The sequence below is a fragment of the Lathamus discolor genome, chromosome 3, assembly GCF_037157495.1.
Source record: "Lathamus discolor isolate bLatDis1 chromosome 3, bLatDis1.hap1, whole genome shotgun sequence".
Taxonomy (NCBI): Eukaryota; Metazoa; Chordata; class Aves; order Psittaciformes; family Psittacidae; genus Lathamus; species Lathamus discolor.
The window spans coordinates 99,879,949-99,895,039 of NC_088886.1; the positions used below are offsets into that span (position 1 = coordinate 99,879,949).

Genomic DNA, 15,091 nt, shown 5'->3' on the forward strand with positions numbered 1-15,091 from the left:
AGTGTGCTAAGCTGCAAAGTGAACTGGCCATTCATTTGTCCTTAATATGCCATATGTAGCTTATGTTATCACTTATTTCTTTTATTTCTAAAAACAAAGCTTTCTTTAACTCTACTCATCTCCCCTACCTCAAAGAGTTTTGTCATGTCTGTAAAAGAGTACTTGAAAACGGAATGGAGCACATACCTGCTAACTACTTTTTTGTACACTGTAATTTTATGGAGTGAGGTTTTCTCATAATCTTTTCAATGACATGCTCAGTAATAGTCCTATAAACTGCACACCATATCACCTGCAATTGTTGTTGAAAGTTCATTTTCTACTCATAAACTTCTGTTTGGGTTCAACACTATTATTCCTAGGAAATTAACTCTGAAATGTAGTACAACAATGCAGCTGCAAATCCTGGAGCCAATTATTTTCTTCCTCAGTTCTTGCAAATTAAACAAACACTATGGTGACATGCAGGAATCCATCCTAATTTGGCAGTAGTACTCCTGTAAGCTTTCAGGTCTGATGGTCATTCATCTCAGAATGCTGTAATGCTTGCTCAGTGTTCTGCTCCATCTAAAGTCTCTAAACCTGGCCTGGCTCTTTGACTCTCATTTATTTTTTTTTTTTAGAGACAACTTCCATTAGTTAGCCCTGCTTGTTACATATTTTGGACAAATGAAATTTCTGGGTCACTGTCTGTCCCATAGAGTAAGTCATGTGTTTTCTCTGTACTCTTTTACAGACTCTTCACAAAGGGCCTATGGCCGCCTTTTTGATGCAAACTAAAGATAACCCCATGAAAGCCTTAGGAGTGCTAGCTGGTGTCATGGGCATAATGGTGCTGATAACTATCATGATCTCTACTGCCATGTTCTGGCGCAACAAGCGGTCCAACAAAATCATGCCGGTAAGACGGATCATAAAAAAGAGACAGACCCCACAGCCCCGGACAGTGAGGATGGAATGGCTGAAGTTCAAGAGGCCCAGCAACGCTGCAGAGAAATTTGTTGTTGAGGATGATGCCAAAGATCTGCACAATGAGAACAGCAACAACAACATCCAGGTTGCCCCTGTGCCACCGACTGCTCCCTTGCCTCCGCCGCCCCCCACTGTGGCTCCCAAGGGTGATGCTTCAGGGTGGCGGGTGCCGACTGTGTCCGGCTCCCTCACTCCCAAGTTTATAAACAAGCAGGTGAAGAAGAGAGGTCATGGCAGTGCCCACAATGCCCTTGTGTCAGAGCTCAAAATGAGGTTTGAGAAGAGGAATGCAGCTATGGGTGAGCCCCACATCTAGGTGCTCTTGGCAACCCCAGTGACTGCAGATTGTGGCTGTGCGTTGATATATTTACATGCTGTGGTTTTCCCTGTGTCTGTCAGCATTCCGTGAACTGAGAGCAGCGTGCTGGAATAGACACCCCTCACTTTCTGCAAGTATTACATGCTACAGAGTCACCCCACCTATAGCATAGCTGCGGTCATTGTCCAGTTGCGGCTGCAGTTCCTTTGGCTTGTGTCCCAGTGCTGGTCCTTCCCAACAGCTGTCTGAACAGGGTACAAAGTACCTTCATGCCAGCCACACTTTCCCCAAGTGAACAGGGATTCAGGTTGCCCCCATTTTGGTGGTACCTACCCAGAGTCCAAATTTTCAAACAAGGAATTCTGCAGCCAGGGCACTGGAGGATGCCAGTTCTGACTTGGACTTGTAGGTGTGTCTGAGGTGTCCAAAAACCCATCACTTCCAATCCCAGACTCACTTTTGAAGACACTGGCCTGGCTGTGGTGCCAGCACTGACTCGATGTGCAGGTCTCCTACAGCAGTGACACTGCACACTGCAAGAAGGTATAACATAGCTGGTACCTGCTGTCCTCAGGGTGCAGCACACTTTGCAACAGCTGGCAGAGTGAAGTGCTCATGGCCTGAGTACCTTCATTCCCAAAAGGTAAGCGGACAGACTTGGAGAAGGTCATCATTTTCCTGCAGCTTATGATGGGTTTTGCCAGAGTACATTGACATGATGTTGTGCTTCGCTTCTGTTCTGAACTTGCTTAGTAATCAGCGGACAGGAGGGCCACCTCAGCCTTCCCTAGACCAGCTGAGGTAAGATTGGAGCACGGAAGTTCAATAGCAGCACTTTCTCAATACTGCCTCCTTCTGACACAGTGTCCCCCAACGAGGGGAAGCCCATGAGGAGAAGGACATGATTAAAGCAGCAGGGAAGACGAGGGAAAACCAAGATTAAAATGATAAGTGAAAAATATAGACAAGTGCTGGAAAGCTGCATATGTCGGTCAGGGAAGTGTGTAGAAAGATCATTTGATTTTGTACACTGCTAACAGGGGGTGTGGAGGAATATATTTCACCACCTCTCCTGGCTTGCTCCAGGGACTGGTGAGTGCAAAGGAGGTTTCTGGGTTGTCCTGTCAGTACTTTTGAGTGAATTATGCAACAGTCAGGAGGGGGAACACAGGGGGTGGGGGACAGCTGACACTTTATTTGCCTGTTACATGACAGTAAAAAGGCACCAAAGGCAGAACGCTTTTTCACTGAATCTTTTTTCCCTGGATGCACAGGTTCCCCCTCGTGTTTGTTTCTGAGGGCATGCTTTTCACCTGGGACTGTTTCCTATCCCTCTGGGAAAAGGCAGTGTGTGCCAGGCTGGCTGGGGAACAGCACACTGCACCTCTGCCTGTCCCCTGGCCCCGCAGGGCAGCTGTGCTGTCATGGATTGGCACTGTGAAGGTCAAGATGGGGAGCAAGCCCTACAGGGCAGAACACTGTTAATTCAAGGGGTTTCTGAGACTCTTCTCCAGCTCCAGCAGACGTGGCCCTCAGGGATTCCTCTCCTGTCATCCCATCAGCTGGTCTAATTTCCTTTCTTTGCACTGGGACTTCATCAGCTTGGGGGATAGCTGGTTGAATATAAAGCTCCCTAGATACAGGGAAAATGCTTCATTTTTTAACTGCAGTCCAATACATCTAGAAGTCAGAGGGTGACCATAGTTCGTGTCACCTGTGTGCTGAGCGAGGAGCTGTATCACAGTGGTGCAGCAAGGTCTTAGCAGGGGGCTTTGCCATCAGTGCTGTTCCCCTGTCATGTCTCTCATTTCCATCACTTTTCTTACTTATCTCTCCTCCTGGGGCTTCTTGGCATGAGGCCCAGGCTCTGGCATTGTGGGTGGAGGGGAGGGATGTGCAGCCACTGGGCACACTCCCATTGCCCTGCACAAGCATGTACGTTCTGCTGGTTGTGTCTCCACCAGGTTGTGCAGTGTTTCCCAAGGTATCAAAAGTCTGTGATTTATTACCCGTACTACTGTTTTCCCAGTGTTGTGTTGAAGCCAGTATTCAGTGTTTGTTCTCCAATGAGGAAAGCCTATAAAAACCATTCAGTTAAGTGAGATTTATTAGGCATTGTAGACTTATAGTTTTAGAGATTGTATTTCAGAGAGAATAAAGATGTTTTGTTACTCTGTTGTGAGACTTTTCTCCAGTTACTCTGTATTTCAACTTCAGGGTGGGTTTTTTTTTTATAAATAAAGAAATTATGAAAAAACAACCGACCTGCAAAAGGTGCTTCTGTGCATGATATGCTTCTGCTGGCAGTGAGGCCTTGCTTTGGTATTGGCCACATGGGTGCAGGCAACCAGAGGTCTTTCTAGGATAACAAAATGGCCACTTTTGCAGGCCATGAGTCCGAAGAGGGCTGTGTGGATTTTGGGCAACACTAGCCTGGAAGGAGAGGAGGTGAGAAGGAGGATGCTGTAAGGCACAGAGGACAGGTAGGGTCACAGATGAGTCCGTGGCCAAATGCCCATTGCACTCTGCAGCCCACTGCAGCACAGCCCCAGGGGCAGGAAGGCTCCCTGTGAGGCATCAGGTTTGTCTGATGCCAGAGCTCACTGGGTATGCAATTTGTTATGAACTTTGCAGAAGTGATGATGGGTTGTTTTGTCTTTCCTTCGCTGTTCCCTCACTGTGATTCAGCAGCTCTCTCTACGGTCTCCACAGTTTGATATTGTTTCTCCATGGTGACTTGGGTGGGAGAAGGGCAGTCATTCCAGGGACTGGTTTGTTTTTCACTCACCCCTTGCACATGGAGGGTGATGGACCTCAACCAGCATCATCTCTTGCCTGTCCCTGTATGCATCATGTCCCCAGGGGTTTCTCCAGGACAGGGTCGTTTCCCTTGCTTGGCAGGCTGCTGCTGCTCCTTCCTCTCTGCTCCATACCCCCTGTGATGTGCTGCAACTGCCAGGCTCCCTCCATCCCTGCAGCCAAACCTCAGAGCCCCTTGGCATCCAGGATTTTTGCAGTTTGTAACTGTAAAAGGCTAGAAATGAAGCAGAGGACATCTGCGTATTCTGAAAATCCATCACGTTTATTACTTTGACAACAAAAGACTGACAAGACTAGGAAGTCGCTTGAAGTATAACACTGAGAGTCAGCACTGACAAAACAGGTCTCTGTTCAAAAGCTCTGCAGTAGCTTACAGCAGAAGGAGGTGCTGGTGGAGGAAACACAGGGCCTGAAGAGAGTCAGCATAGAAAACACAGCAAAAAAAAATTCAACTAGAAAGCCAAACTGCCATGTAGAGAAGCTCACATTAGGCTTTATATCTGCTTATCACTGAGGTTCCTGCTCTATTTTGTATCTATCTTTTTGAGGAGATCTATAGCACATATTTAAAAAGTGCTGTGGGTCTGCTGGCCACGTGCTTTTGTTGTGCTGGAAAGCACGAGGCCAAAACCAAAAAGTAATAAGTCACACGTCCTCAGACCCCTGAGAAATAAAGCATGAGCTGCTCCGCGAGCAGGGGGCTGGTTGCTTTTACATGTGCATCTGGGGTTTTTTGCCTCTAGAAAGGAGTCAAGCTTTGGTTTCAAAGCAGCAGGGTGGGCAGGCAGCACATCTGCATTTGGGGAAGGTGCCTAGCTCCACCACTGTCTCTGCCCCATGCCAATTGTCCTGCCAGCCCAATCCAAGCCAAGCACCCCCATCACCTCCCATGTCACCCGACAGCCACAGTGCCTTCTTTTCTCCAAGTGAATTAAAATAGCTCCATCATGTTGACTTAATCTTCCCCCTGCTACTTTTTGTTGCTGGTTATGACCACAGACCTGCCCTGGCCCTCTGTCCCTCTTTCCATGAGGCAGCACCTGGCACAGGGCAGAGCTGTGAATGAATCTCTCCATCCATGCTCCAGCTGGGAAAAATAAAGTGAAGTGAGCCTGTGCGAGAACAAGGGGAGACCTTTGGCATTCTGCCACATGCACTGTTATTGGTTTGGTCGGGGCTTTTTGTCAATGCTGTGTTTGTGTGGTTTTGTGCGTTGCTCCATGACAGTGTTGCAGAGGCTCACAGCCACACACCCTGAGCACCCCTGTTCTCAGCACTTCCCATGCCTGCTGCAGTCCCAGTGGTGTGCCCAACCATGCCCCGTGTCCTTGCAGCGCAGAGCCTCCTTTGCACGGTCCCTCAAACAAACCAGCACGTGCTGTGGCTTGAGGTCACCTGTAAAAGGCGCCGCTGCAGACAGGCAGGGTGGGCACGGCTGGGCTAGTAGAGGTCGGCACTGTTCCTGTGGGGCGGCCGGGTCTTGCCCGGCTCATCACAGGCTGGGGGCCGTCGAACGCCGTGGCCGCCCTCGGGGAGGCAGAGCCCATCCTCGCTGCCGGCGGGCAGGCTGTCCAGCGTGCTCTCCTTGCTGCCCGCAGCCTGAGCCAGGCCCCCGCGGCGGCGGCGCGGGCACATGCTGGGGCAGCGGGCCAGGCAGCCAGGACGGGCCTCGGCAGTGCAGGCGTACATGCCAGCGGGCACAGCCAGCACCATGGCGCAGACGATGACCACGATGTGGATGAGCTTCTCACGCTGCTCCAGCTGGCTGATGTCGCTGCCCGTGACGAAGACAACGCACTGGCCCTTGCGAGGTGCCTGGTTGCGCACGGCCACGCACACCTCGTACTTGGTGGCCGGCAGCAGGTCAGTCACTGAGTAGGTGTTGATGCCGGGGCCAATGTAGATGGCGTCTTTCTGTGCCGCGTCGTAGCGGCCCACCAGGAGGGTGTACCAGGTCTCCCCTGGTTCGGCTGCTGCTGCTGCCACCGCAAACCACTCCAGGGTGATGCCATAGACTGTCTGCTTGGCGATGCGCACTTCTACGTGGGCTCCTGACTCAGCTGGGCCAATGGGGCCCCAGCCCGGGGTGCTGGTGGTGGTGGTGGATGCCCACGGGGACCACACGTGGAGAGTGATGGCCACTGAGGTGTTACCCAAGAAGTTAGCAGCTGTGCAGGTGTAGTTGCCAGCATCTGCTGGCCGTGCTGCTGGGATCAGCAGCTCTGAGCGCACGATGTCCTCACTGATGGGTTCCGTGGACACTGCAGGCAAAAGGGAGCTGTGTTAGCATGCAAAAACATCTTGAGTTAGCCCCAGGACCACTCTAATGTGGGATGGGTGCCAGGAGGCCAGGCAGAACCTGCCCTGCCCCAGGGAAAGAGGAAGAGGGGGCACAGGAGCGTGCCAAACCCCACAGAGCTTGTCAGCGAAGCATTTTTCAGGCAGAAAGGCCATAAATGCCCTTGGACACCTAAGGATGGGAGACAGGGAGTACAGCTACCCCAATGTGAGCGGCTGGGGGGGCTGCTGTGGGCAAAGGCCAAGCCACCTGTATGCCACCTGCCATCAATGTCCTCAGGCCACGGCAAGCCAGGGAAAGCCACTGAGGTGCAGCAGGCACCACTGCATTTTGGACACATGCTCCATCCTCCGTTTGGATTGAGTGTAGAAAAATGTCAGTCTCAAGAGGCTTGGGCCAAAAAGAGGTGTCTGAAACCATGCATTGGTCTGGAATTGAGATGCAGCTTCAAGAACAGTATGAAACACCCTGTTGTCTACCCAAACAGGGGCACATGGCTGTGCTTGGGAAAAGCCTGTATGTAATTAATTTAACATGTGCTTGCAGAAAGATGCACAAGTGCTACAATGCTGCAATTAAAGCAAATATCAGTCCAGGATTAAGGGCTAATGCTATCTTATTAACTAGCTGGCTTATTAGGAACCCACGTGCATTATTAGCTTATCTGATGAAAATAGCAACTTGCCCTACTGAAGGCTCTCAGTAATAATAAATGTGAGGGAAGCCTTGTAAGACCCAAGCTGGATAAGGAGGAAGAGGAAAAGGCCTCATATTACAAGGGCCTCAGTAAAGAATATAAATAAACAAAGCTTATGGAGAATGACAACCTCTCTTTTGGTTATAGAGCATGAATGAACACAGACAGGCAACAAGTCTGCATGGTTTTGTGGTTTATGTGAGTATTTCTTGAGAAAACATGGGAGTAGTGTAGAAACATACAAGTGTAGGTGTGTGTGTGCTCCTACAAACACACATATGTACATACAAACATATACTGTGTGCATATATATCATAATAGCATAGATTAGATTTGTGTCTAGATAACTACAGATTTATTATATATGTTTGACTATATTAATAGTTCTTAATATCATGTGTGGTGATGAAAGAGCCACTGCTAAAAATCCATACGCAGAATCATAGAATGGTTTGGGTTGGAAAGGACCTTAAAGCTCATCCAGTTCCAACCCCCTGCCATGGGCAGGACACCTCACACTAGACCAGGCTGATCAAGGCTCTTGACCGTTAGCCAGGGAAGGGCATCCACAGTATCTCTGGGCAACCTGTTCCAGTGCCTCACCACCCTCACAGTAAAGAACTTCTTCTTTATATCTAAACCTAAACTTCCCCTGTTTAAGCTTGAACCCATTACCCCTTGTACTATTGCTACAGACCCTGATGAAAAGTCCCTCCCCAGCATCCTTGTAGGTCTCCCTTCAGATATTGGAAGGCTGCTATGAGGTCTCCACACAACCTTCTTTTCTCCAGGCTGATTTCCATAAAATAATTGTGTAAAAATGAGGTTCTGCTCCTTTCATGTTTGATTGATATCCTGCGTGAAGCAGCTGTTCTCATGCTGGTCAGGCATGCTTAGACATGCAGGATGATTAAGATTATTTGGATTATTGCCACCACAATAACTGTGATGCTCTGAAGGGTTGGAGAGCTGGTGTGGTCACTGTGTTGGCCTGAAAACCTATGCAAGCAGAATAGCAGAACAACATCTTTTAATTAAAAAAAAAAAAAAAAAAAAAAAAAAAAAGAAGAAGGAAAGAAGAAAAAGCTTTGCTTACCATTAAAACCCCTTAAAAGTTTGAGTGAATAGGTCCACCAGACAGCTGGGGCAGGGCTGGCTTGCACAAAGCAGGTCAGGGTGATGTTCAGCCCCACTGGGACTGTCAGGTTTGTGTCAAGGGCTGAGGTCAGGGGCTTCATGCAGCTGTTGAGCTCCACTTCATAAAAAAACTTCCCTGCCCTGAATTTTGGACTTGAGCAAGTTAAATAGGAATTCATCAGAATAATAGGTGGGCCGACTGACTTGATAAACTGGACAAATCCCCGCAGGCGGCAGTCACAAATCCAGGGGTTGTCATGAAGAGCCAGGACAACATTGGAAATAGCTTCTATGTGCCCCTCTGCCCTCTGGCTTCTCTGGTAGACCGGCCAGCTGTAGAAGACATCCCTGGATATGACGGTAAGCTGATTTGAGGATAGATCTAAATAGGTCAGGTTAGGCAGATAGCGGAGCGCATGTTCTGGAAGGACATCCAGCCGGTTGTGCTTCAGATCCAGGATTTTCAGAGCTGGGGTGTCTTGAAATGCTGTCCATGGCACAGAACTTAATTTGTTCCCTTGCAAGCGCAGTTCCTTCAGAGCTGGCAGATATTCCAGGCTCTTGATGTGCATCACTGTGATGTTGTTAAAATTGAGCCAGAGATACTCCAAGGCACTAGCATTCTCAAAAGAACCACGAGGTAATTCTGTTAGGTGAGAATTTTCTATTCTAATTTTCCGGATGTCCTGAGGGATGTTTGCAGGGATCTGCCTCAGCGGTGCAGACATGCAAAGCAAACTCCTAAGGAGGAAACCAGAAAATTCTCTGAGTCATACGCCATGTTCATGGCTAACAAACCAGTTCCCTTTGTGGGTCTACAAGCACTTGAATAATTAAAAGGTATTGTATACAGGGCATACATAAGCCATACATCCTCCCTTCTCTGGGTCTTACATCCATTTTCCCACAAAGAATATAATTAAGTCATAAAAATTGCTATGTATGCTGCTACATATCTCAGGGAAATAAAAGGAATCTCATTCTATGCTCAAGCTAGTACTATTCAAGTATTAGAGGAGGCACACCATGAGGCCGTCTGTTTGGTTTTGATGCTCACATCATCAGCAAATACATATTGGAACTCTCCAATCTGCTTCACGAGTGCCACAACTAGGGTAACTGGTCTTACCTTCCAAAGCTGTCTTGAGAACAAGAGCATCCTGTGATACAAGATGAAACAGACAGGTTTATCTCGTGGAAGGCCAGAAGAAGAAGAAAAATATGACAAATGGGGTCCATCTTCTCCTTTAAGAAAGCACTGTGCAGGGTTTGCACCAAACATGCCAACAGCCTCCAAGTAGCAAATCCTATTAGCTGTAATCTTCCTTGACGTAGAAATAAATCCTGCTGGGGACCCATCCCTAAAGAAGACATGTAGCATGGTTCATAGCCTGTGTCAAAGTGCTAAAAATCACCCCTGGAACCACCCCTGGCATTTATTCTTCATGTCTCAGAATCTGTTGGGATTTTGAGACATGTTTATTTTGTTGGTAATATGAATATGGGAATAAAACCACTCCTGTTCCCAAGCACTCACAAGGAGTTAACCAGGCCTAGTTATCTTTTTTTTTCCTTTTCCCTAAGCGGTCTGACTCAATCTCCAACATTTTAATGCCATTTGCCAAGGCAAGAAAAAAAGAAAACAAACCACAACACAGCAAAGGCCAGACTTCGCAGCTGTAATTTGTCGGTGCATAGTGCCATATTTCACACTCCATCAGGCCACAAACTCTGCCCATAACTCTGTGGAGGGTGTACTTTTGCACATGGTGAGTGCGAAAACTACTCCCCAAATCCAGTTGCTCTGTCATAGAAACATAAGTATGACACTATTTTTCCTCTAAAGCAACTTTCCCCCCGAACTAACATCTCCATTCTTACACATTGGTAATGAAAACAGCAGTATAGTTTTTGCCACTCTGTGGACTTCTCTGAGAAAGTAGTATCTTGGCAATTAATCTCTATTACATAAACATAAAATTTCAGTGCTATTCTCTGTTTCCCTGTGAGATGTGTCAATTGCCTTTTGGTCAGCTTGAAAAACCTAGTCTAGATAATTCTAGGAGAAGGGACTTGAAGTAACCAGATTTATCTTCTTTTAATCCAAAATAGCAGGGTTTGGTTGTAATTTCCAAGCAGCACCGTGTTCTCCTGGGGCCATCTAGTGTGTATGGGCTTTATTACAGCCTGCAGAAGGCAGCGTGCTGCCAGAAAAGGGCTTAACCTCGCTGCCAGTACGTGCGAAGCTGGGTCACCAATCAAGATTAGTCTGAACCTACTTAACCTCTAACCTATGGGACCAGGATAGAAACATATTTATAGTGTGACGGCTTATACCTATACATGGCTGTCGGGGGCTGTGCAATAGCAAAGTCTACCAAAGGCAAGGATTGATTCTGCAGCTTTTAAATTGACAGGTGTTTTAAGTTCAAGGCAAATCAGCAAAATGAACTGGTAGGGAAACAGCTGGGAACTGCTGAAGTGCTTCCCAGTTGCCTCCCATGTACAAGCAGCAGGCCATGAGTAGCAGGCCTGTTGGGCTGTTGATGCTCGCTGTGCTCAGCATCTAACTATAAGATTATGGGATCTTCTATTTATTTATTTATCTATTTATTTTTTTTATTTTTTTTTTTAACTAACTGAAGTGTTCCTTATTCGCTCATGGTGCAAAAACCTACTTTGCTTGCAGGGAAGGTGCCCCCTTTGCCATATTCACATCCCTCCATGGCCTGCAGGGAGGGTCTTAAAATATAAGCTAAAAATCCTCAAAAAAAACACATTTCAATTATTAACAACAGGTTTGTATATGAAGTAAAAACTACTGGTTAGTTCCCCATTACCCAGTGTACATCTATGGGGACAGTACAGGTGAATAATGCCTAATTTCCTGGGATGCAGCAAGTAAAATTGTATCCAGGATTCTCTGTTAGAAATATACTAATTTAAATAAATCCCCTGATTAACAGGGAAAACAGAAGAATCGCAGTTGTTTTATTTCTCCCACACCAGCTCTCCTGTCAGTTCCACCTGTCTTCCTCAAGACTGAAATATGGCCTTTCAAAGAAAGAGTGGTGTCAGTCAGTACCACGGGCTAATCCTCCAGCTGTTTTCAGGCTGATACTTATTTACTGTTGAGAGGCCATTTCTCTAGACAGTCCTGAACCCCAAGTGTACTTAGAAGATTCAGTAATAACCTGAGAAACTAATGGTGAATTACTCATCAAAATTAGATGAATTAGTAGGTACAGAGGCTACCTACCCTTGGGGGGAAGGGGGAGAAGGAAAGGAAAGAAAACAAAGTTAAAGTAAGAAAATCCCCCAGACAGTGTTAACCACAGCCATTATGTTTATGCTCCCTAGTGGAGTGTGATTTTGCTGCCTTTTTAATTCAGCCCAGTTTATGCCTGCCTGTAAATTTGATGGTGGCTTTTGTGACAGCAGATGTCCACTCAGTTCAGCTGCTCTTTAATGTCATGTGGCATCCTGGCTAAAGCCAAAATGCAGAACAAGCTGGTTAAAACCCAAGCTGTCAAAATAAACCTTCATAGTGACATTGCTGCTAATCCATGGGAAGTGGAGTTTAAGAGACTGCACTGATTGCCAAAGGAAATGAAAGTTCACCTCCTGTGTGCTCCGAGCAATGGTGAGGGAGTTTTGAACTCCATCTTGAAACCACAACCACACACAGGTCTGTAAGAAATCAAGTCTAGGTGTTAGAAGTCTCTGATGAGGAGGATATAAGAGTTGAAGGCTTCAGCTGGGTATTTCAGGTATGGCACATGTAACACTAAATAGGAGAGGCTTGAAAAAGCACCTTTGAAGGAGAAGAAGGTGACTTGAAAAGAGGTAACTACGCCTTTTCCTTTTCTTCACAAGCCTTCAACAACAGCAGCTGTACAAACTTTCTAGTCTTTCCACAATGTTTTTTGAGTAAGACAGTGCCCCTAGCAGGTTCCCATGGGACACCACAGCTCCAGCCCCACTGCAGCAAGTCCCACAGATTGCTGCAAAAGGGCACAGCCCACTCTCTTTTACCCTCTGGAGGTAAGGAAAGGCTTCAACTCGTAACTCAGGGCAGGAGCAGAGTCTGTATCCCATGCCAAAACCAGGAGCTAAGGGCCCAAAAACTTCTGTGGGGTGTGACTGTGGTCACAGTGGCCCCATATCAGCACCAGTAGCCCCTGGCTCTTGGGAAACATGAGCATCCCTCCAACGCTCACTGCTACCTCTGAGAAGCTCCTGGTGCTGCCCTCTGGGGTGTATACACTTCTTTCTGAGCAGTTGGAGCCTTTGCTGGCAATTGTTAAATTCTTCCTTTTTAATTTTGAGCTAGGAAAATAAAATGTGGACAATTCTCTTGCTCTGGTTTGGGAAACAATTTATATCTTCTGTTCATGAACATCAAAGCTGGTGGAGCTCCCACTAAGCCACAGTGCTGTAGCACCAACTATTTATTAAACACATCCTGAAACTTTTCAGATATTCCCAGAGCATTTCTGACATTGAGAGACTTTGATGTCAGCTTCTTCAGGAGCTTTTTAACCTTTAGATTTTCATTTTACCACTGGAATACTTTCAAAGTCTTCATTCTTCAGTGTCCATTCATTATTTTTTTTAAATGATTTTTTAAAAATATCTTTTATAACGTTTTATTGTCATTCTTGACACATTTGGGTGGTGTTGTTTAGGGGTCTTTTTCCTCATGAATTTATATACATGTTTATCCACATTTTTGTGTCTTTCATTTTTTAAATCATTTAAAGACTTTTTAGTCTATTCTTTCTGGGAACACTGAAATAAATAAATGTGAAAGTGACCACACTCATGCAATTATAGGCTTCCAGCAAGCTTAAATCATACTGTGCAATTAAGAGGTTTGTCAGCCCGAACATTATTTTGCATTTGTGGAATTTTTATGCATATGTGGCATTAAAAATATTTGAAGAGACTTTATAATTCAAAGTAAATATGAGCCTTTGTCTGGCTCTAGCCACCAGATAATCTGGAAACTTTTTAGCACATTTTGCAAAACATATTTCAAAGCCTCAACATGTTTTTTTACATTTCTTCTTGTACTTTGCCTACTTGCAGTACTCCTCTTTAATCATTCTGGGTACATTATCTCATTTATATTCTGCTCAGTTCCCTCATTTTAATAGCTGCTTTTCTCCAGATCTTTTTAATAAAGAAAAAGAAATCATAGCAATTTTTCAGTACTGTTCAGAGCTATTTGGATAAAATTTTAAAACACGATTACTTTATTTTTAAAACCTTATCCTTAATTTTGCACTTCTTCACTACTCTGAAGTCCAAAACAAGTATGAAAAGATACTGTGGAAGGAGAAGCTTGTCTTTCTTTGTTATATATAACATGAAGTATCCATTGAGGAGTGACTCGTGCTGCTACAAAGTGCTCAGCCCAGAAGGCCAGTGCAGACCTCCTGCCTAACACAGGTGGGCTGTTACCTTATTCCTAAGTATAACTGAAGTGGTCCAACACTCATGTTCTTTCATATTTTGTATTTTAAAATGAGTTACCATAAAAGTAGGGAACATTGTACTTGAAGAGGCTTGCTTGACAGTGGCAAAATATTTGAAATAGACCCAAAAAATAACAAATTCATCAAAAGCTGACACAAAGAGATCATTAAAAGAGGAAACATTTTGCAAGGAAAAAGAAAGCCAAACAGAACAAAGTGTAAAAAGAAACAAAGAAACAAACAAGACTCCCAACATTTGCAATGCTACTTATACAGTAATTCCAAAAGATATTCAGATTTTCATTTTGGTTCTTGCAGCACATATCTGTTCAAGGATTGACTTTAACCAAGTAAGAAATTATTTCCAGGGATGAATATTCTCCTTGCCCGAACTCTGCAGCAGCTTCTCTCACATGGCTTATGACCAGAGACAGAAGTTTACCTGAACTAACCCTGACAAAACGAGGTGCCTCATACCCGTTTGGTTAAAACAACAATAGAAATTCCAGTCAGATATTTATTTTTACATGCCTTGTATCACTGAAAATCTGACCCAAAGCCTTGAAGTCACATTCAGCAGAAACTTAATGTTTTGAAGTTTCACCCTCAGTTTAGCAAGTATAGGGTTTCTTTCCTGACCAATACCAGAGGACACAGAGCTTATGCAAGTTTCTATCTGTCACCTATCTTGTGTGAATCACTAGGGCAGCAGTGAGGCTTCTTTTGGAGCAGTAGGCTTTGAGATGCTATACTGTGATGCCTCACCTATGAGACAGTGAGAATAGCTGTAGGAAATTGAGAAGAAAAGATCATGTTTGTTATACTTGGGATGGCTATTTATTCAAAGTGTAAAAAATATCCAATAGTGTGTGAAACTCAGCACATCCACAGTGAATGTCACAGGATGACCTCTCCATCCTCCCCTCCTCACAAGCAAAGAGCAACAGTGCTGGCCTGCCTGGTGTCTTTTCCATTGCTGACTCACAGACTGTGCGTCAGAGCTTGCACACATAAAGCAGGTGAGAAATGCTCCTCACTAGGGCTGGATGTGGCACATTACCCCAGCAGCCAAAAGGCAAGTACCTCTCCTTCCCAGTCAGTGCCTGCAAACCTGACTTCCAGGAAAGTCAGTAAGTCCACTCTGTTCACTTCAGAAGAACTTTAGGACAGCCTTGATCCATCCAAGGCCACATCAGTCTTGTTTCTGCAGAATCCAGGCTCAGTAATAGCCTGCAGGTAGGGAGGAATCGGGCTCAGTAACACGGCAATCCTTGCAAATCATCCCCAAAACTGCTATTAGAAGAATATTTTTGGTCTACTTTGGAGAGAGATTCTAAAAATAATCCTGGGAATTGCATCCGTATGAA

The 15,091-nt window shown here is 45.7% G+C and overlaps 2 protein-coding genes across 2 annotated transcripts in view; one reads left to right on the forward strand and one right to left on the reverse strand.

Moving 5' to 3' along the window:
• CDHR1 (cadherin related family member 1) overlaps positions 1-3,540 on the forward strand; it is a 40,860-nt gene extending 37,320 nt beyond the window's left edge. The window contains exon 16 of the mRNA XM_065670636.1: positions 737-3,540. Within this exon, the coding sequence (XP_065526708.1) occupies positions 737-1,288 (552 nt within the window). The 3' untranslated portion in view covers positions 1,289-3,540. The remainder of the gene's footprint in view (positions 1-736) is intronic.
• Positions 3,541-5,551: 2,011 nt separating this feature from the next.
• Positions 5,552-9,483, reverse strand: LRIT2 (leucine rich repeat, Ig-like and transmembrane domains 2). The gene is made up of 3 exons (XM_065670783.1): positions 9,374-9,483; positions 8,204-8,985; positions 5,552-6,372 (listed from the first exon to the last, which is right to left on the reverse strand). The coding sequence occupies exons 1-3, from the start codon at positions 9,481-9,483 to the stop codon at positions 5,552-5,554; spliced, it is 1,713 nt and encodes a 570-aa protein (XP_065526855.1).
• Between the last annotated feature and the right edge of the window lie 5,608 nt (positions 9,484-15,091).